General features: G+C 40.7%; 1 protein-coding gene across 2 annotated transcripts; it reads right to left on the reverse strand.

Annotated features, from left to right (window-relative positions):
* Positions 1 to 948: 948 nt before the first annotated feature.
* cwc25 (CWC25 spliceosome associated protein homolog) lies at positions 949 to 20,770 on the reverse strand. Of its 2 annotated transcripts, none has more exons than XM_048560906.2 (10): positions 20,641 to 20,770; positions 19,181 to 19,353; positions 16,646 to 16,882; positions 15,452 to 15,521; positions 13,750 to 13,853; positions 13,055 to 13,124; positions 10,473 to 10,690; positions 9,316 to 9,405; positions 6,562 to 6,723; positions 949 to 2,669 (listed from the first exon to the last, which is right to left on the reverse strand). In XM_048560906.2, the coding sequence occupies exons 1-10, from the start codon at positions 20,656 to 20,658 to the stop codon at positions 2,555 to 2,557; spliced, it is 1,257 nt and encodes a 418-aa protein (XP_048416863.1). In that variant the 5' UTR covers positions 20,659 to 20,770; the 3' UTR covers positions 949 to 2,554. The 2 variants fall into 2 exon arrangements, with proteins under 2 accessions (XP_048416863.1, XP_048416864.1); XM_048560907.2 differs by lacking the exon at positions 20,641 to 20,770 and adding an exon at positions 18,853 to 18,908 and having other exon boundaries at positions 19,181 to 19,224.
* Between the last annotated feature and the right edge of the window lie 773 nt (positions 20,771 to 21,543).

Here is a 21,543-nt window from a genome sequence, read left to right on the forward strand (position 1 = left end):
CGGTTGCAGGGGAAGGTAGCGGGTGTAGTGGGGTTGGAGGGGAGTGTGGAGCGAACAAGGGAGTCACGGAGAGTGGTGTCTCTGGAAGACAGACCTGGGCAAACCCTCTCTGATGAAGGTTCTAGGCCCAAAGCGTCAGCTTTTGTGCTCCTGAGATGCTGCCTGGCCTGTGTTCATCCAGCTTCACACTTTGCTATCTTATTATGGGGGAAGGTGGGAATTTATTTTTGAACACTGCAAATTTTATTTGGAATGGACTGAGAAAATGGTGAAAGCAGATTCAATAGTAACTTCAGAAAGAAGTTGGATAGCTATTTAAAGGGAAAATATTTAAGAGGATTACAGGGGTAGGTCAAAGGTGCAGCACTGATTGGTTAGCACTTTCATGCTTGAATAGCGTCCTTCTCAGCTGTATGACTCTAAACTAGTTCAGGTCAAAACAAGCTCAGAAGACGATCCCCCGACGTAGGTTAAAAAACAACTATGGAACCTGTTACATCGTTGGTTAGATAGATTCTACAGGATGGGTAAAACAGGTCAAGGGGATATGCATGAAAACAGAAGTTGCTGGAAAAGCTCAGCAGATCTAGCAGCACCTGTGCTGAAAAAAATCAGAATTAACATTTCAGGTCCGATGACCCTTCCCCAGTCACTGGGTCTGAAACGTTAACTCTGATTTTTTTCTTCACAGATGCTGCCAGACTTGCTCAGCTTTTCCAGCAACTTCTGTTTTTGTTCCTGATTTACAGTATCCACAGTTCTTCCGGTTTTTATAAACGGGATATGCAACTGCTTGACAATTACAAATGTACGCTCCAGAGACATTTCTGATCCATAACAGGGGAATAATACCAATAGAAAGTACCTAAACAATAATACCAAACGGTCATTCTGGATTTTGTACATTTTGTAAGTGATGAAATAATATTAAAAACATTGACGCCAGTTTGAAAATGGGTTTACTAGATTTGAAAAGTACAAAATTACCATGAAATTAGAAACTTCTTTGCCAATAAAATTTCAGTTTTTACTCTTATTCACAAACCTTAATATAAAATATCTAAAGTCATCAGCCACATTTGGTTATTTACAGATTTAATATGTGCAAACCGATGAAAGGTGTCATACTGACAATATACGCTCCAGATCAAATATTGTTCATAACTATTTACACTGGATCCATGTGGATGCAGGCCTGTGTCCATTTTCAGTAAAATTCAGCCTTCTTTACTGCCGTAGTGGCTGAGCGGAAACACACACCATTTGGCGCTGTGGTTACTGAACAACATATTTGAACCTGTGTGAAGAGAGCATTGGGTGTGTCCTATGATGGTTCAATACTTACAATCCTAGGCAGGCTCTACCCCAGCTCCTATTCATATCTTCACCAATCTGAATGTACACAGCAAGTTAAGACCTTAAACTTTCAGAGCAATTGGCACAATGGCAGTTTGACTTGCACTTCCTCAAGCTCACCTGTCCCGATTGGGGTTGAGGAATTCCAAGAAGCCAATCCAATGAAAGAAAGATCAGACACAAAGTTTATGCACTGAGAGCTGGGGGAAAGAAAAGTAATATCTTCAAGAAAAATCACAATGCTGTTAGTCATTCTGCACAGAACACAAGTCCTATCCCTAAATCTTATTTCTTATCACCATGATGTTTTCTAACACTTTATCAACATTTTCTATAATCAAGTTTGCTGCTCATGTCGGATATAATTTTTTTTAATGTCAACTGTCACAATGTCTTCACCTAAAGAAGCTGAGTAGAACCTGAGTATTTCAGGAATCTCTCTCCAAATTCCATCATTTTGTTATATACACACAAAAATGAATCATGTAACAGGAACTCGCTGATCAGTGTGTGAACACTTCAGGTCAAGCATGTCAGAGAAACAAAGTGCTGGAGAAACTTAGCAGGTCCAGCAGCCTCGGTGGAGACAGAAACAAAGTTATGTTCAAGTTAACTCTCTCTCGCTCCACAGGTGCTGCCACCACTCTGTTTTAACGTCAGATTTCCAGCATCTGCAGTATGTTTCTTTTTTCTTAGCATGTGATACCTTAAGTGTCATATCTGCTTACACGTATAAGTTTCAAACAAAAAAATTACAAGCAGTCACAATTCCCTTGGAATTCCCAGCAGTTTGAGTGTGGTGGCTTTAAATGGAACAAACCTAATGTCTAAACACCAACAACTGTCCCTCATCCTGCTCAATCTACAAGAGATTTTATAGTCAGTTTTGGAAGTTTGGCTGTGACAATTTCTTAGGCATAAGCAGGGTGATTTTACTTATCTTAGCCATTTGTGCATCGGGGGACTAAATGATTTTAGTCCTGATTGATCGCATGTAGGGAATTTGAGAGGGGAAAAACTAATCTTAACAAGGTGTTTTCTGTGCATTCAAATCCATTTCCCTGAGTATTGATGATTTATAGCCGTTTCTGTTCAGTTAAGTATTTGTACAAGGAAAGGCAAAATTGGCCACTAACATCATTCAAACACTGTTCCCTTCTACAGGATTTCAGCTCTTTTTCATATTTAATGGCCCAGTTCACTTCTTCATGAAGTTCTTCTCCAGGGCAGCAGGTGTTCGCTGAATGGAATGAATATTGCGTTTCACACGATCTTCTAAGGATGACATTGCAGTGCTTTGTAGCTTAATTTTGCTGCAAGAGGGGGAAAAAACTTTTAAAATGAAGTCTAAATTCACAAATATCTTTTCAGATGAAATAAACAGCTTTTAAAAAATCTCAAGCAAATCTATGAAGTCACTACAATTTTGCGAAATGATAATTACAAGGGAATACACCATTGTACAAACATTCACACAAAGGAATAAAATGCTGTTTGTGGACTTAGATGATTTGAAGACATTCTTTAAGATTCAACCGAAGAACTCCAGGTTTTTGCCAAGTTGAAAAGATTACCCTCCAATCTCACAGCATTTCTTTAACTGGTGTCTGGGAAGACATATGACACTGGTTCATCAGAACCACAAAATCCCAACCTCAGTCTAAAATACATTGCTGTTCTGGAGATGATAATAGTATTTTGTTCACATAAGAATGTCAAATTCTCATGTGGAATGTAGGAAGTAAAGATCATACGTAGTTTTGGGGTAACACAAGCAGGTTTTGAGGAAAGCAAAGAGCTAGACTAACTACGCAGACATGTTAAATCTCACTTTAAAAAATGTAGACTGTTTATGTTTTCACATAGTTGCAGTTTTACAGTTATCAGAAATTTAGACCAACTTGGGAAGAAAACCAGCAGAGGCTGGAGCATTGGAAATTCCCTTCAGTAGGGTGACCTTTTAGAGGTTTATGAAATCATGAACGGCATGGATACAAGATCATTTTCCTAGGGTGGGGGTGTCCAAAACTAGACGGCATAGGTTTAAGGTAAAAGGGGAAAGATTTTAAAATGACCTGAGGGTAACTTTCTCAAGCAGAGGATGATGCATTTATGGAATGAGTTGCCAAAGGAAGTGGTGGAGGTGGGTACAATTACAACAATTAAAAGGCATCTGGATGGGTACATGAATAGGAAAGGTTTAGAGGGATATGGGCCAAGTGCTGGCAAATGGAACTAGGTCAGACAGGGATGCTTAGTCAGCACAGACAAGTTGGACTGAAGAGTGCATTTCTGTGCTGTATAACTCTATGACTAATGAGGAGCTTGGAAACACAAAACCAATTCTACAACACTACAGACAGAAGTATGACAAATTCACATCAAATGCTTTCAATTATGAATTTACACAGAGGAAATTAGAATGACAAAATGTTAACATAAGTGATTAAAAGTTGGACAGTAAGGTGTTATAGATGTAACTAAAAACTGAAGCTGCATTGGAGAAAGAAACAGCAAAGTACACAAAACAATCTGTTCCTTTCTGTTCAAAGGACTCGACCAGCAAATAAAGGAGATGACTCCATATTAAACACAAACTATTTGTGAATTCATAGGAAAAGAGGTCTAATTCCTATTTAAAAGTGATAAATATGGATCCTGTATAAAGTTATAAATGGTATCTACGTACAACTTTGAATCTCTATAAATCACAAATGGACATGTTTCTTTATTCATTCACAGGATGAGGGCTTCACAGGCAGCATTTATTGCCCATACTAATTACGCAGAGGCAGTTGAGGGTCTATCACATTGCTATGGGTGTAGAGTCACCTGTAGGCCATGTAACAATGGCAGTTTCCCTTCCTAAAGGGCATTACTGAACCAGATGGGTTTTTCTGAAAAATCAATAATTAGATTCTTAATTTCAGATATTTTTATTGAATTCAAATTCCACCATCTGCTGTAGTGGGATTCAAACCCGATCCCCAGAACACCATCTGGATCTCCGGATTAATAGTCCAGTGATAATACCACCAGGCCATTGCCTCCCCAGGCATGTATGGAAATGCTAATTCTGAGAAGCAAAGACCATCTTTTAAGGCAAGCCATTTTTTATCACTGTGAAATTTCACTGTTCCGAAGAAATGATCTATGTCTCATCTCATAAATGCACTACCCACACGGGAAAGATCCTCACAAGAGTAGCAGATTTTATTTAGTTTAAGTTGAGAATGCAGAACTGTAATTAGCCTCATTCCCTGAGGCATGGATTGCGTCAACTAGAACTTATAAACTGCTTTTCAGATAAAGTATGGGATTACAAAAGAATAAAACATTCAAAAGGTGCATTACAGAAGTGCTGAGGCTAAATCTGACAATAAGATACATAAAGGAGCAGATTAAAAGGAAAAAAGAGGCAGGAAAGGAAATCCATAACTGGGAGTCAAGAAAACTGCTCTCCCCTTGAGGCACTTTGAGGCTGAAAGGCTGTAATGTTGCCTTGACTAATTTTAGGTCAAACTACTGGTTATGGGTCTGCTGATCCCATTTACATCTCCTCTGACTCGTTTGTTATCCTTTGTTTAGTACCAACATTCCACCGGGATTTAACCCCAGCCACCTTGTAAGACCCTCTTTTTCAATCTTTCTGCACCCCATCCTTCAATCCCTGGCTCTGCACTTGTTTAAAAACTTGAATCTTGCTACTGCATCTATTTTTGATGTGAGATTTTCAAGCTGAAACACACACTGTTTCCCTTGCTGCCTGATCTGCTGAGTGCTTTAAGCATCGTCCCTTTTCATTGCTGTGCCTTCCTGATTGGTTACTACTGACCTCTGCTGGATAGCGTGTAGGTGACAACTGGGCAAAGCTTAAATCAAACTCACATCAAGGAAGCTGCCAACGTTCCTTGTGTGTCTTGGAGGACGGCCAGCTGGCAGTCAGAGCCATATCTAAACATGACATCAGAATAGGAGGGTAAACTTTGACATGACCAAAAACAGAAACGCAAGAACATATCAAAAGTAAATGCCATCTCATAACCTTGAGGGAGATGGTAGTGTAATCTACCTGCAGTAGTAAGCCAGAGCCCCAGGCTAATGTGCTGTAGACTTGGATTTAAATCCCATCATAGCAGCTAGTGGAATTTAAATTTAATTAATAAATCTGGAATATAAATCCAGTACCAGTAATGCTGCCATGAAACTATTACAGATTGCCATAAAAATCTATCCAGCTCACTAATGCCCTTTAGGGAAGGAAATCTGCCATCCTTAGCTGATCTGGCCTACATGTGACTCCAGACTAACAGCAGTATAATTGACTTTTAACTCCCCTCTAAAATAGGCTAACAACCCATTTAGTTGGGGATCACAACAAATGTTGGGTTTCCAGCAATACCCACATCCCTTGAAAGAATAAAAGGAAATAATAAGTAAAAAGTACAAATCAAGAGGTTGACAAAAATCACTCTGCAAATTAATCAACATCCACATGTTGAATTAGGCAACAAAACATTTTCAAGAAAGCTGAAACATTTTTTATTATTATATAGCTCAGAACAAATGCCAATGTGTTCAACCAACCATGATTGTATAGAATGGTGCAGCAGGCTCGATAGGCTGAATGGCTTACTCCTGTTCCGATGTAAGAGTATCCACTGTTCCTTTTTGGATTGTATTCAAAGGCAAATCCCCAGTGGGGAACAACCGAGCTTTAATTTTGGAAAATAAACCTAAACATGTTGTGAAACATTTGAAGCGAGACCTTCTGGCCTAGAGGCAGGGATACTAATACTGTGCCACAAGACACCAAGAACTCAGCTCTTTTTTAAAAAATGAACCACCACAACCATGACCATGGCAACCAAATCACCTGCTTAACAATTTAGCTCCTTTTCCTTATTTTATAACAGCCTGCTCAGACAATTATTACACACCTCTGGATTAGAATTAATCCAGGGGCTAAAATAGGCTTTTTGGCTCAGAGTTTCTGGATGCTACACCGCACCACAGGAGTCCCAACAATGCAGCTCTTTATTTGATAACCAACTTGTTCAGTGACATCATGACCCACTGCTCCAGACAGGTATTCTGCTCTCAGTAAACTCTGAACTTGTTCTTTTAAACGGACTTGCATTTCTGAACTGATATTACTTACTGGTACAACATAACTAACAGATCGCAAACCCATTTATTACTTACTGAAGAAACTTTCCGTCTCTGGTATCCCTTCTCTCCAGTTCCTGCTCCATTTCATCATCCTCTTTGTACCGTCTGATGTTACATTGGCGAGCTTCGTCATTCCATTTTGCATCCTCCATCATTTCCTGACGCCTACGTTCCAGTTCCTCAGCTGAAAGTTTACTGTGAAATCAAAGTATAATCAAATCAGAGCACTGGGGTACCACGATACAGACTGGGTGGGGTGTAATAAACAGATACAAAGTTGCTACATACCAGGACAGGAGAGGTATTTTCCCCTCTGGTCTAAAGCAAGCCCACCTCAGCCAGAACTACAGATTTCTATCATCTGTTAGCGACTTACTTTGATTTCTCATCAACAGATATTGATTTAGCTTTTCTAATGTTAGCAAAAATAATGAGCTGAGCACAAAAAAAATTCCTTTGATAGACAAACACCTGTTGGTATATTTTACCAAGTAAAAATGCTGAGCCAGAAACAGACCATGAAAGTAAACTGAGCTACTTCCCTGTTGCAAAGACAGCAAGGAATCAGATCATGGCCATTGGATTACAGTATAACATCTTTCAGCCACTATAGGCTAACTTCACAAGTAGAACAGATGCAGATGGGTAGAAAGAAATGGGAATCTAAAGTGAAAACTGAAACTTCTGCAGATGCTCAGCACATCAGCTAACTGGAAAAGAACAATGAATTAACATCCTGCAAGTTTTACTGAAAGATCATAGGAGAAACATTGTTTCAGATGGTGATTAACGTGACGTGTCCCCAGTACTTTCCTTTCTCTTTTTACCTACATCAGTTCTCCACAATTTCGAGGCTTTCAAAATGTTTCTACATTGGGCACATGACCTTGTCTGGTACCTCAATGCAGATTTGAGGCAGTGCTGCATTAACAAAAGTACCAGTTTTAAGATGTGTTACGAAATGGAGATCACAGCAGTTTATAGATGTCAAATTGCACTTGCTTTAGAAGCAGATACCGGTTTTAACTTAACTATTGATTTTTCAGGCCTACAGTTCCAGGTAAACAGGGCTGATTACATTGGGGATTTAACTAGTTGAATCAGAATGGGACACTTGCTAACAGTTAGGGTCTAAGAAAAATACAAATTCTTCCCTCACTATTTATTATAGGAGCATTTTGACAGCAACTGCTTTAAAAATAACAATTAGCATGAAGTAGGATAAAATCTCTTCCAAAAATTAACTTTAAATATTAATTGTTATAATCTTATGTTAATATTATATTTACCTCTCTCTTTCTCAACTGAAAAGAAACTTCATGAAAATTTTGAATGCTTTTTTATTCCTCATGAAGTTTTCAGCAAGGTTAAAATTCTAAATTATTTTAAAGATTTCTCAAAGTTATTACCCAAAACAGATATTGAGAAAAAGAATATACACTTGTGTACAGAACATTTGAAAAATGATTTAAAAATAGAAACAAATAGAAAACTAATTTGTTTGGTATATGTACTTTGCAGGGCCAGACACAAATTAGAATAAAACAAGTATAATTTAGCAAACATTTTTCTACTCGAAGTAACTGATTCCCGCTTCTAAACACAAAAAGCCATCACCATAAACACAGCTTCCAGACTGGTAACTAATGCATTTTCATTACATATATGTGAAGCTGGAAGGTTTTAAAGAGATTTTAATAGCCTTTTACCCTGATTCTCAAATCTGAGTCATAAAATTTCAATTTCAAATTTTAATTTAGCAATTGACTAATCATCAATTATAATAGAATCCACAACATTTTTTCTCACACAGTAGCTCCTGACTGATGCAGCTCTAAGCTAGAAATTCCACATTCATTTCCAAGGAATTCATTATCCCAACAATATCAGATTCTTCAGGCTCCTAGTTAGCTGAGTATTCCTTTGTTGACAGATTTAAAACTCTGCTCTCTCATTTGTAGTCTATATCTCTCCCTGTCACTTACAGTTTCCTTCATTCTCCCATCTCTCCCTTGCAGCTTTCCCTACTCACCACATCCCACTGAAACCTCAGCTTGCCTCCCCAGCCCTTTGCAGTGTTGCTTTCTCAAGCCCCATCACAGCCTCTTTCTTCCCCTCACTCCCCTTGTAGCCTCTTGCTCTCCCCAACCCAACCAGAGAAGACAGATTCCCACAGATGGCTTTTCACCGTGGTATCTCCAGCAAAACATTTCACAGTCAAGACCCTGCTTCTGCAGTCAGTACATTCCAGCCTTAGCAACGCAGTGATCCACTCGCTCACCTACTTTCTTTTCTTACCCAAATAGCTGCTTCTCTAATCACAGATTGTTTCTCTCCTGAGTTTAATGCTGATAAGTTTATTATGAAAGCACAGAAAAGAATTAGCCTATGTTTGGAGGAGCAGCTCCTCAGGGATTCTTTCCATTCCACTTACAGAAACGCCTTTCCATCATTAGTCAACTCTGTAATCGATTTTCGAGGACATTCAGGGAAGATTTCAGGGCGAATTCAAATGCTGCTCCCATGTACTCTGAATGCTGCTGAGGACTTGTGTTAATCTGTATCCACTACAACTGTTGCTGCCTACAGTCTTGTATTTGCTGCTCAATCGACTTTAGATATTTTTTCTCTTACTTTGAGGCACATTTACAAGATCAATTAAATGTTAATTTATACTTTTTACTCCTTTGTCTCAGTTAATGATCAACATGCTCTTATTTATGAATCTTGAGAGATTATTTTAATTAAACCTCCCTACCCAACTTTACGAAACTCCCATTTCAATACCTTGACTGATTAGAATAAGGCCTCCTGTGGGATCCTGCTCTTGATAGGGATGACTTTCGAGCTTCGACATTTCCAATTTTGTCATCATACCTTCAAAAACAAAACCTCATTAGAAATGACCTCTACTGGTCCTCCAATAACTGTCTTGCAGGGTATGGCGTACAGTGTTAGCAGTGATTGAGCAGGTAATGTATCCTTACCTCTCAAGCAGAAGATTGACTAGTGAGTTTTGAGAAGATTGACGGTTTGTTACAGACCAGAAACTTAAACACAAAACCTTTATCAATGCCCTTGTGCAAGCCTAAAGGAGCGATGCAGTTAAAGGTGCCTTCTTTCAGATAAGACTTTAAATCAAATTCCCCCACCCCTAGGTCTGCTATTCTAGTTTAATTGTGTCAAAGATTGAGGTTGATTAAGATTGCAGGAGGCTTGATAGTCAGCAAGTTTACATTTTATTTAAACATGGTGAGTACTAACCATGTAATGCTGCTCAATGCTGTTTGCAATCGTATGATCTTGCATTACTTACCATGCCATCTTCTTACACATTCACATTCATACACTGGACCTAACCGAATGCAAGAGATCGCATGCAAGTGCAGGGAATCTCCTCTAATCAATGCTTCCTCTTCAACTAACAGTAAACATGATTATCTGGTCATTATTCACATTCATATGCATAGGATCTTGTTGCATGTAAAAAGCTATGGCTTTTCCTACATTAAAACAGTGACTAGTTTGCTGTAAAGTATCTAACGACATCCTGAGTTTGTGTTAGATGCTATTAAAAGTCAAGTCAGTCTTACTTTCTTTCATAACGACAGAATATACCAGTCTTTATTTCTGAACTGTGTTGTTTTTGTATTGGTAATGTCAGCAGTATTACGAGTCACCTTAACAGCCTGGCTGGATAGGAAATTGTATCTTAATTATCAGCTAGCATTGGAAACTGTGCAGTTATGGACTTCAGGCTGCATCCTTATGTCTTTTACAGTTTAATAGCCTGCCAACACACACTGTTCAGATCTAAACTTGACAGAATGACACGTAAAGGCAATCTAGCCACAAAACTGCAGCATGAATCCTGGAAAGGAGGGGAGAAAATGAAAGTAAAATAATTGAAAACAATATTAATTGAATTAAAAGGATCCCCTCACCGTGGATGCACTTTCGAGTGTCTGGGTGGTGACTGAGATTTTGATCTGGATCTTCTATGACGTGAACCTTCACGTTTGACATCCTTACGAGATTGATGTATCACTGTCCTGGAGCGGCTCCCAGACCGTGACCTGGGTCCTCTGGTCTTGTGAGATACTTTAGCTGGGTCAGAAGATGGGGAATGTTGTTGTTGGATAATGCTGTGAGAATGTTTCACCTGCAGGGCAAAAAGGATGACTGAAGAGGTGAAGAAATAATCTCAGCACCAAAAATTATTAAAATGAAAAATAGCATGTTCCTGAATGCGTCCACTAGATTAAGACAAGATTGAAGATGCTGTCTTGTAAGTGAAAGGTTAGTGCTCCATCACATGGTCCTCTAAAACATGCCAAGAAAATATAACCATTAGTAAGAGAAGTAATTCTGTGTTTAAAATCATGAAAAGTTTTCATAGTTACTGGCAACGGCTGAAGGGTGAACTCGAAGGTCATTAGACAAAGAATCAGAGACAATAGGGTGTCGTAGAGACATACAGCATGGAAACAGGCCCTTTGGTCCAACTTGTCCATGCCGACCAGATATCCTAAATAAATCTAGCCCGATTTGCCAGCATTTGGCTCATTTCCCTCTAAACCCTTCCAATTCATATAGCCATCCAGGTGCCTTTTAAATATTGTAATTATACCAGCCTCCACCACTTCCTCTGGCAGCACATTCCATTCACATACCACCCTCTGCGTGAAAAAGTTGCCTGTTACGTCCCTTTTAAATCTTTTCCCTCTCAGCTTAAATCTACGCCCTCTAGTTTTGGAGTCTTCCACCCCAGGGAAAGGACTTTGTCTATTTACCCTTTCCATGCCGCTCATTTTACAAATCTATATAAGGTCACCTGTCAGTCTCTGACGTTCCATGGAAAATAGCTCCAGCCTATTCAGCCTCTCCCTACTGTTCAAACCCTCCCACCCTAGCAACATCCTTGTAAATATTTTCTGAACACTTTCAAATTTCACAACATCCTTCCTAAAGTAGGGAGACATGAATTACACACAGTATTCTAATGGCCTAATCAATGTTCCGTACAGCTGTGACATGTCCTCCCAACTCCTATACTCAATGCACTGACCAATATAGGCAAGCATACCAAATGCGTTCTTCACTATGCTATCGACCTGTGACTCTACTTTTAAGGAATTATAAACCTGCACTCCAAGGTCTCCCTGTTCAGCAACAGTTCCCAGGACCTTACCAAATCCCGCCCCGAACTGCCTTTCCAAAATACAGTGCCTCATATTTATCGAAATTAAACTCCATCTGCCACTCCTCGGTGCACTGATCGGATCAAAGTCCCGTTGTATTGTGGGGTAACCATCTTTGCTGTTCACTACACGGCCAATGTTGGTGTCATCTGCAAACTTAATTACCATATCTCCTAGTTCACATTCAAATCATTTATATAAATTTATCAAAAGACTTTTTCCCTTTCTGAATGGTTAGGATTTATAATACACTGGCTAATTACAGTGGGTAGATTTAATAGATGCTTTCAAAAATGGATAAATACGAAATAGATTTGCAGGGACATCTGGAAAAATCAAGACAGTGGCTCTAACAGCTCTTCAAGAAAGTTGACAATGATGGGCTGAATGGCTTCCTTTCAACTGGTTCATAAAATCAACAACTGCATGTGTTGTGACGTCCCCAAATGATGCACCAGATCTCGATTACAGAGTGAAGATTGCAGGATGATTTTTTTTTAATGCTTACTCCTACAGTAGTTTAATTATACAGGGCTGTTCAGCAGATTTAAAAATCATTAGGGGGCTGTCCAGTCTAAATAAGAGTTGTGTCAGCTAGGCAGAAAATAAAGTGGTTAATGGAACCACGTTAGAAGAGTAAGGTAATGAAATGATGGTGGCACTTGAATTGGTTGTTTTCTGGAGGAGATTTGATCTGTTATGGACAGATGGTTGAGCAGTTCCAATGTCACTAGATCAGTCATCAAGCAGTCCAATCTAACACTCTGAGGACAGCTCGTGGAATTTAAATTCAACTGACTCATCTAGATTATAAAGCATGTCTCAGTAACAAGGACTATGAAACCATTATCAATTGTTGTAAAAACCATCTGGTTCACAAATGCTCTTTGGGGAAGGAAATCTGCCATTCTTACCTCATCTGGCCTGTGTGAGAGTCCAGATCCCCAGCAATAATTTAAGTGCCTCTGACTGTCTTGCAGGCCTTCACTTCAAGTGAAGCTAAGGACAGGCAACCAATGTTGGCCTTGCTATTGATGCCCGTGTCCCAGAGAAAAGAAATCGGTGAGCTGAATTTGCTGCAATCATGAAAGAATGATAACTGATCATGTTTCTTGACAGATTTAATAATGGTATGGACAGCTACATAAGATGCATCACTGCAATCTTAATAAATGATCCATTCTTAAAATATGAACTGGTTGTGATCAGGAACCTCTGCTAGAAGCTATAATACAAAATGTCATATTGAGAGAATCATTCAATTAAATACTTCTTGTCTCAATCCACTCAAAAACAATACTAAAGAGTCAGAAGTAGCCACGAACCTTTAAGCCATACCCAGGCAGTTTCTTTGGAACAGATGTTGATGATGAATTCCTGGACTTTTCATACTTTCTGCAAAATATTTAACAAAGAAAAGCAAACATTTACATATTTTAAAATAAAAAACGCTTCTTTTTCCCCATTAATTCAATACAAAGTTGCTCTCAACACATGCCTCCCATTTAAACAGGGTCCTTGCACTTCTTGAATTTCACATGCTCTCAACCTCAGATCATTGCACACTTCCCCATAAACCTGTAACCTTTCCCCCTTCATTAATTCAGCTAATTAACTTTTGATGACAATTTTGGATTTGTATTCACCACTCTTGTCAAGTCGTGCATTTCAAAACCTGACTGTTCATTCTGTGCAAGTTCTTCTCTTGCTGCTTCTGGCTCTTTGGTCATTCACTTCAAATCTATTGAATTAACTCTTTAGCCAATGGAAACAATTCCTGTTCAAATATAGTGTAACAGAGCTGTTTATGATTCAATAATCTCCTGTTGGGCTTCTCGGCTTGAAGAAGAACGTACTTAAGCTTCTCCATGTAACTGTCATTTATCATCCCTGGAGCCATTTTAATAACTTTCGTATCCTCTACAAAGGTAGCATGGCCTCCCTATAGTATGGTGCTCAGAATAAGACCACTATCCCATTGCTAGGACAGCCAGACAGCCCTTATTTATTGATCCCTTACTTTGTGTGATGCTCGTTATCACTGGAGCTGGATCGTCGATGCTTTTTGTGCTTCTTCTTCTTGTCCTTTTTCTTCTTATCCGTTTTATCCAAGTTTTTTTGCAGCTTTAAAAAATATGCCATAAACATATTTTTATTACATTATAAAAACTTCTTTGATAACGGTTATAATGCTGAAAGAAGGGTGATAGAATATTCGTAGGAGATTTTGGGGCACAGTGGTAGTAGCCCTCCCTCTGAGCCACGATACCCAGATTCAAGTCCCACCTGCTCCGGAGGTGTGTAATAACATCTCTGAACAGGCTAATGAAAAACTAGAACTTTTTTCAGAATATTCATAGGACGAATGGAAGTGTGTCAAAGGAGGTAGACTAAGTGGAGATATTTTACAAAGAGCCACCTTTTGTGCTCTATGATCTCAACAGTTCATGTCCAGGCTTGCAGATTTGTTTGAGCATTAGCTGGTTAGGGTTTGCCCAAAATGTAACTCTTTACCTGATTCTGAATATAGACTGTAATGGCTTCTCCCACAGTACAGATGTGATAAATAAAACAAGAATAAAAAGCACTATATTTTATTTAACACAATAAATCCCAATTGCTCAGCCACTAAACACAACCTTGCATGAACTCAAGCACATTTACCAGAAATATATGCCACAATCAATCATGGGTCTGTGCAGCGATCCCTTTCATGATCGCCACATGGTTGAGTTCAGAGGATGAGTATCAGATAAAGAAAGATCCTGCTCCATCTGAGATACAGTCCCTGACTGCCCACTTTCCATATCTAAGTCCACATCCAAAGAATGGCACCTGTGGAAAATGCAAGGCAGGGTACATGGCAGTGAAAACCCATCACACTACAACACCTTCAAGACACAAAGGAGGAAAATATCAGGGCAGGAACTAGTAAACGTAAAAATAAGATGCTGAAAAACGTCATATCTTTCAGCACTTCATAGAACTTCAGGGTTTGAAAGAAGATTTGTAGCTTGGGTGCTCATTGTAGATGTTGATGTGTTCACCAAGTTGGGAGGTTTGACAGCAGACGTTTTGTCCCCTTACTAGGTAACAAGCTCAGTGCTGGGGATGAAACGTCTGCTGTCAAACCTCCCAGCTCAGCAAACGCACCAACATCTACCCCTTCACAGAACTGTTCTCAATACAAAACTAAAGTTAATTTTTCACCCTTTGTGACATTAAATCTGAATACAAGTACTTTATTTTTGGAAATCTGCGAAGAATTATATACAAATTTGCCTGACCTCTGTAGCTTGCGTTCATTCAAAATAGCCAGGTGCAATTTTAAAATTAAAACTCAAAAGAATATAGGTAGTTTACTAGTATGAAGAGAAAGAAGATTTGTTGAAATCATATTTTTTTTCTTTTCAGGAACGGCCAATATTTTGAACAATTCTGATTTACAATATTTCAGGTCATTCCTTTTTGTGGAAGAAGATCATTCAGTCACATTCATCATTTAAGGGTGTACTTATTTATATTTGGGTTGCAGATATAATCAGATTGAGGCAAAAGGAATAAATCCTGCTTAAAGCTTATGATTTACCAGTGGAAAGAATCTCATAGGTGATCAGATTAAACACTAGTTTAAAATGTTCACTAGTAAGGTCACTAATAAGTGTGAAGAGGCACAGGATTAGGAAAAGGGTAAATTGAATACATCAAGAAGCTCCACTTACTATCTCCCTGATCATCTTCATTTTCATGGGATTAGATAAAACTTCTCTCTTCTTCTCTTCCTCACGTTTCCTGAAAGAGCCAGTTTAAAAATAAATAATACAAGTAGGTTCTGTTAATGAAGTCAAAATAAAGTGGGTAAAGCAATTACCCAAGAAATTACAGGGTTCTCCATTCTTAGATTCTACACATTTTTATGAAATGATAGGGTAACCTCTTCCTCCTGCTCTGCACGTGAGTCAACAAACGGTTGCTACAGATGACAATGACTTGACACGTCAGATGGTCCCTTCCCTTCTCTGAAGGAAGTCTTTATTAAGTGAGAATACAAACCCAAAACAGCCATGAAAATGCATCCTGCTCACACCTTGCAGCGTGCTACGAGCTACTGACTTTTCTATCACCATTACTTTCAACACTCTCCAAAAGACAGCTCCAGCTGACATGCAGCAATCCCACCGAAGTAGCCAAAAACAATAGACGTAAGGAGGCTATTTGATGGTCAGTTTCAAACATTTCATCTTTCTTTCTAAAACAAAACCATGGGCTCATACATCCTAATTTTGGAATCCCCTCCAGTCTAAATGATCGCTAACATTTCTACATTTCTCCAATTCTGGAAGCTTGCGTATCCGCGATTAGAACTGACCCACCATTAGCAGCCGTGCCTTTCTGCTGCTTGGACTCAAAGCTCTGGAATTCTATCCCCAATTCTTTCCACTTCTCTAACTCTCTCCTGATCAAAGGTGCTTCTTAAGCTCTCTTTCTCTTTGACTACACTTTTGGTGACCTGCTTGTGCATCTCTATGTAGTTTGATGTCAAATTTTGTTTGCAAGGCTCCTGCTAAGAGCATTTGGATATTTTGGGCACATTTTAAATGCAGATTTTTGTTAGAAAGGGCATTCCAATTGATTCCCAGTACCAATATAGGGACTTGTCAAGAGAGAAAATCTTTTTGTATTGAAGTGAACTTTAGGATGTTTTACCAACTCCAACCCACAAAAATATATTGATATTATCCACTACAGTTTTGCAACAGTCAGCTGAGATTAGCTAACACAACACAATGAACATGTCCATTAAGTCTGGGACAAGATAATCTCAATCTGTATACTTCATTTCCATCACTTGACATCTTAGCTTTTATCTCTAAATCTGAGTTAACATGTATTGAGTAGTGAGCAACTTTTCCCACCTGATCATAAACAGTGGATCTTCTCGTATCTTAGATGCCATATCCAATGCAGAGTTAGCCCCTGTTGCGGTAAAAATGGAGCCAGGCAACAGTCCAGTCTCAGAAGAAGGCCCAGACTCTTCATCCACCATCTTGTCTGTGGCATATTTGTCAATGGGTCTACCGAGCAAGTATTCCTCCTTGTTCACCATACTGCTAGGCCCTTGATACATCCAATCAAGCCTGTCTGACTTTTTCCTGCAGACAAAAAAAAGTCAACACTATGTCAGTTTTGCAGCACAAAGCAAATTGAGAAGGCAGCCATATTTCTACAGGAGTCTTTAAATTAAGAGACTGTTCCACTTTACCATGCAGACAACATATATAAATTCACCATGGAAACATTCAAAAATGGAAAGGTCATAGAACTTGCAAAGGAGGTCGTTTTCTAAACTTGCGCTTTCATGGGACATAGGCAACAGGACAAGCCCAGCGTCTGTTGCCCATCTGTACCTGCCCTTAAACTGAGGGCTTTGCTTGGCCATTTTACAGGGCAATTAACAGTCAACCTTACTGATGTTGATCAGAATCTGCACTTAGCTTGACCAGGCAAGGATGGTAAATTTCCTTCCTTCAAGGAAATAAGTGAACTAGAAGGACTTCACAATAACCAATGACAGTATCAGGCTCATTGCTGAGACAAGTCTTACACTACACGTTTAACAATTTGCATTTAAAAATTACCAGCTGCTGTGGTGGAATGTGAACCCACTTCCCTAGAACATTATCCTGGGCCTCTGAATTACTACTCCAATGATATGAACGTGAGACCACCACCTTCACCTTTCCCGTTCCTCTTTTCCTAATCAGTTTATCATGGCTGTATCAAAGGGCTGTCAAAAGAATCACCCTCCCCTCAGCTTTCTCCCTTTACCTGGTGATTCCTTTTGGAATGTAATTTAAAACACTGTACTCTGGATACCAAATGTTCTGACAGTGGAAAGAGTTTAGCCTTATTTATTCTAGTAAAACATTTTATGATATTGAATTGATCAAATCTCCTCTTAACATTCTCTACTCAAAGGAGAATCCCTATTTTTTCAGCGGTATTTGGTCCAATTCTAATAAATCTGACTTGCAATTTTACCCAAGTCACAAAGGAAGGGTGCCCAGCATTGCAAACAATACTCCAGACGAATGGGTCATTCAGATGCCTAAACAGTGACTTATAATGGTTTGACTTAACCTTTTTGGACTTTGATGCTGGTAGGGGTCAATACTTCAAGATTCAAGTACATCTTTTCATAAATGGCTGGATGAGAGTTTATGTATTTTTTTCAATTGTATTACATACTAGAAACAAATCATGGCAAAGAAAGTAAGAGAACTCTTTGTCAAAACATCTTTAGTATGGCAGAAAGTGTTCAGTACAGAGAACTGTTAAGTAAAACACTTTGGGAAGTACATTTTAAGCCGCACAATTTTGCGAGGGGTAGACGATCATTGAGACCTTGTGGTTCATTTGCACACTCTTAAAAGACAGCAGGAAACTTGACAAGGTAGTTCAAAAAGCATTTGTCTTATTTGGATTTCAACATTGAGGACCAGAATATAAATGCAAGGAGATTATGCTAGAAGTTTATAAATTATTAGTTAGGTTGCAGCTGACGTTTTCCAACAGATCTGGGCACCAATATTGGGAAATATATAAAGACCATTGAAAGTGTTTCAATGAGGTTTACAAAACAACAGCAATGATAAGTGATTTCAGTTTTGTAGAGATATCAGAGAAGCTGTGCTTGTTTTCCTTACAGGAGAGATGGGGAAGGGAATAGTGTACAAGAGGTTTCAAAAGGTCAGCAAGTTTTTAACAGAAAAATACAATTCTATCTGACAAGTGGATCAACAATTAGAAGTCACAGATTTATAAGTGTAGCCAAAAAGCTCTAGAGGGAAGCTGAGATGAATATTTTTCACAGGAGCGGGAAACCTGTACATGAATAGGGAGTAGAAGTATGGGATTTGAGGGTAACAAACAACTAGAGCACTGACAAAAAGGAGGGGAGACCAAACAATATTACCGTTAAAACGCCAGCGCAGGTACAACAGGCAGAATGACCTATTGTGCTGTAAGAGTTTATGATTCAACACGTTACAATTGCAAATTATGCAGGATAGTTAGTTATTTTAAGATTTGAGCTTTATGCAAAGTTGAAAGACAGACTTGCATTTTATAAGGAGCCAAAACAAAGTAGGTAGAAAAGCTCAGCAGGTCTGGCAGCATCTGTGAAGGAGAAAACAGAGTTAAGTTTTAAGTCCGGTGAGCCTTCCTCAGAACATTTTATAAAGTGCTTTTCATAACCATCAGACATTTTGAAGCATTCCACTGATTTTTGTTGCAATCCAAAGGAATTCCAAGGGATCTTCTGCATCCATCCAAGCAGGCAGATGGGGCTCCAGTTCAACATCTTGCCCGATATTGCTCTTGAATTTTGAACTCATCCTGTTCCCTATTTTGCAGACCTCTCAAACCTCACAACCATGTCACCAACTTACTTAACAGCACCACTGTCCTCTGCATAGCGCTGCATCTCTTCACGAGCTCGTTCCTCACGAAGCTCCCTCTGAAGCTCCTCGATCTTTTTCTTTTCCGCTTCATGTTTCTGTTCTGCTTTCCACACGCGTTCAACATTTTTTAAAGTCTGCGGGTGCCAACTTTTCTTTAGATTCTGAAAGTGGCAAGCAGAAGAAATTAACCTGATTTTCTTTCATGCATGAAAAAGATATCATACAAACAAAAAGCATAACACCAATGTACAAGCTGAGAGAAGTCAATATGCTTCATGGAACTTTATTTTCTTTCAACAAGGCACTAGGTTTGTTTTCATGTGAACACTTCCCATGTTTTGCTCCAATAGTACTTTCTTCATTCATATTGAAATAAGGGATCAGTGCCAAGCATATTTCATTCTTCCAAACTGCTCCGAGATTGAATAAATTTACTTTACTCTTACTTTCTGCCCCATTTCACCCTCTGCCAATTCATTATTCATCTCTCCCTTAGCCCACACCCCACCTCCCTTACCCCACCCCCATTCCTCCCTTCCTCCCACACCCCTGTCCCCCCTCACCCCCTTCCTCCCACACCCCCGCCCCCCCTCACCCCCTTCCCCCCACACCCCCGTCCCCCCTTCCCCCCCCACCCCCGTCCCCCCTTCCCCCCCTTACCCCCGTCCCCCCTCACCCCCTTCCTCCCACACCCCCTTCCTCCCACACCCCCGTCCCCCCTCACCCCCGTCCCCCCTTACCCCTTCCTCCCACACCCCCGTCCCCCCTTACCCCTTCCTCCCACACCCCCGTCCCCCCTTCCTCCTTCCTCCCACACCCCCGTCCCCCCTTCCTCCTTCCTCCCACACCCCCGTCCCCCCTTCCTCCCACACCCCCGTCCCCCCTCACCCCCTTCCTCCCACACCCCCGTCCCCCCTTCCCCCCCTTACCCCCGTCCCCCCTCACCCCCTTCCTCCCACACCCCCGTCCCCCCTCACCCCCTTCCTCCCACACCCCCGTCCCCCCTCACCCCCTTCCTCCCACACCCCCGTCCCTCCTTCCTCCCACACCCCCGTCCCCCCTTCCTCCCACACCCCCGTCCCCCCTTCCTCCCACACCCCCGTCCCCCCTTCCTCCCACACCCCCGTCCCCCCTTCCTCCCACACCCCCGTCCCCCCTTCCTCCCACACCCCCGTCCCCCCTTCCTCCCACACCCCCGTCCCCCTTCTTCCCTTACCCCACAGACCCCTCACCTCCTTCCTCCCTTAGCCGACACCACTTTCCTCCCTCACCCTTACCCCACCCGACACTCACCCCCTACCCCCCCTCACCCCCATCCCCTCCCCTCCCCTCTTGAAAGAACTGCGCTGCTGCTGTCGGCCTCAGCCTCCAACTAAATTAGACATCGGCTCTCTCAACCCTCAACCTCTCCCTAGTCCAACGTCCCCTCTCACGCCGCTAATACTCACCAAGTCCCCACCGCCCATCGCGCCTCCAACAGACTCTCCGCCGCTTCCAGGCCCCGCTGCTCCTGGATCAGGAACCTCCGCCGCTGCTGCCCCCTGGGCTGGAGGGCGTCAAAACCGTGCAACTACCGCTCACCAACAAAGAGATTCAAAAGGTTTGTCAACTCCGAAAGTCTTTTCTCCCCCAGAGCTGCTGGATGCATTGTCCTCAAAGTTGAGTTCAACGATTTTAACTCATGAACTCTGCTTCATTTTGATTTGCATTAGAAAATAATCTCATTCGACCGTTCAAGCCTCCTTCGCCAGTCAATATAAAAATTGTTGATCTGATATGATCTTAACTTCACTTTCCTTCCTGCCATTCATAACCCATGTCCTCCTTACCCATAAAAATAGCCGCCTACATCAACCTCACATACATTCAATTGTACAACTTCCACTGGTCACTGCAGGCCAGCTACTTTGTACTTGCATTCCAGATGGATGTTGAACCGACAGAATTTTGACAGTGAGAATGCTATCAGGTGAGTTTCTGAAGAAGGGTCCAACCCAGAATGTCAGCTTTCCTGCTCCTCTGATGATGCCTGCCCTGCTGTGTTCCTCCAGCTCCACATCTTGTTATCTCTAACAACAGCAGTGGAAAGCTTCAGAGGAAGATCTTTCTCTGCACCTTTGGAGATGATGGATGGAGAATGTTATGAGAAGCCATGATCCACCCATCTCGGCTCCATATGCTTTTATTGCCTTGATGGTCCAGATTACAACATGCAAACAACTCAGAATCCTCAGGGGGCTAGACTGTTCTGTTGACTGGAAGGCCATTGTGGATCAGATTGCTGTACCATACTAGTATTATATTCAATTCCTGCTCCGCTTGTGATGGATTCAGGTCCTACCTTTCATGGT

This window comes from Stegostoma tigrinum, chromosome 31, assembly GCF_030684315.1.
Source record: "Stegostoma tigrinum isolate sSteTig4 chromosome 31, sSteTig4.hap1, whole genome shotgun sequence".
Lineage (NCBI taxonomy): Eukaryota > Metazoa > Chordata > Chondrichthyes > Orectolobiformes > Stegostomatidae > Stegostoma > Stegostoma tigrinum.

What these genes read in the sequence shown, in the direction of transcription:
- cwc25 (XM_048560906.2), bottom strand. An exon ending in TGAAGATGATCAGGGAGATA is followed by an intron (nt 13,854 to 15,451) that starts GTAAGTGGAGCT and finishes TATTTTTTAAAG; the next exon opens with CTGCAAAAAAACTTGGATAA. An exon ending in GATAACGAGCATCACACAAA is followed by an intron (nt 13,125 to 13,749) that starts GTAAGGGATCAA and finishes AATATTTTGCAG; the next exon opens with AAAGTATGAAAAGTCCAGGA.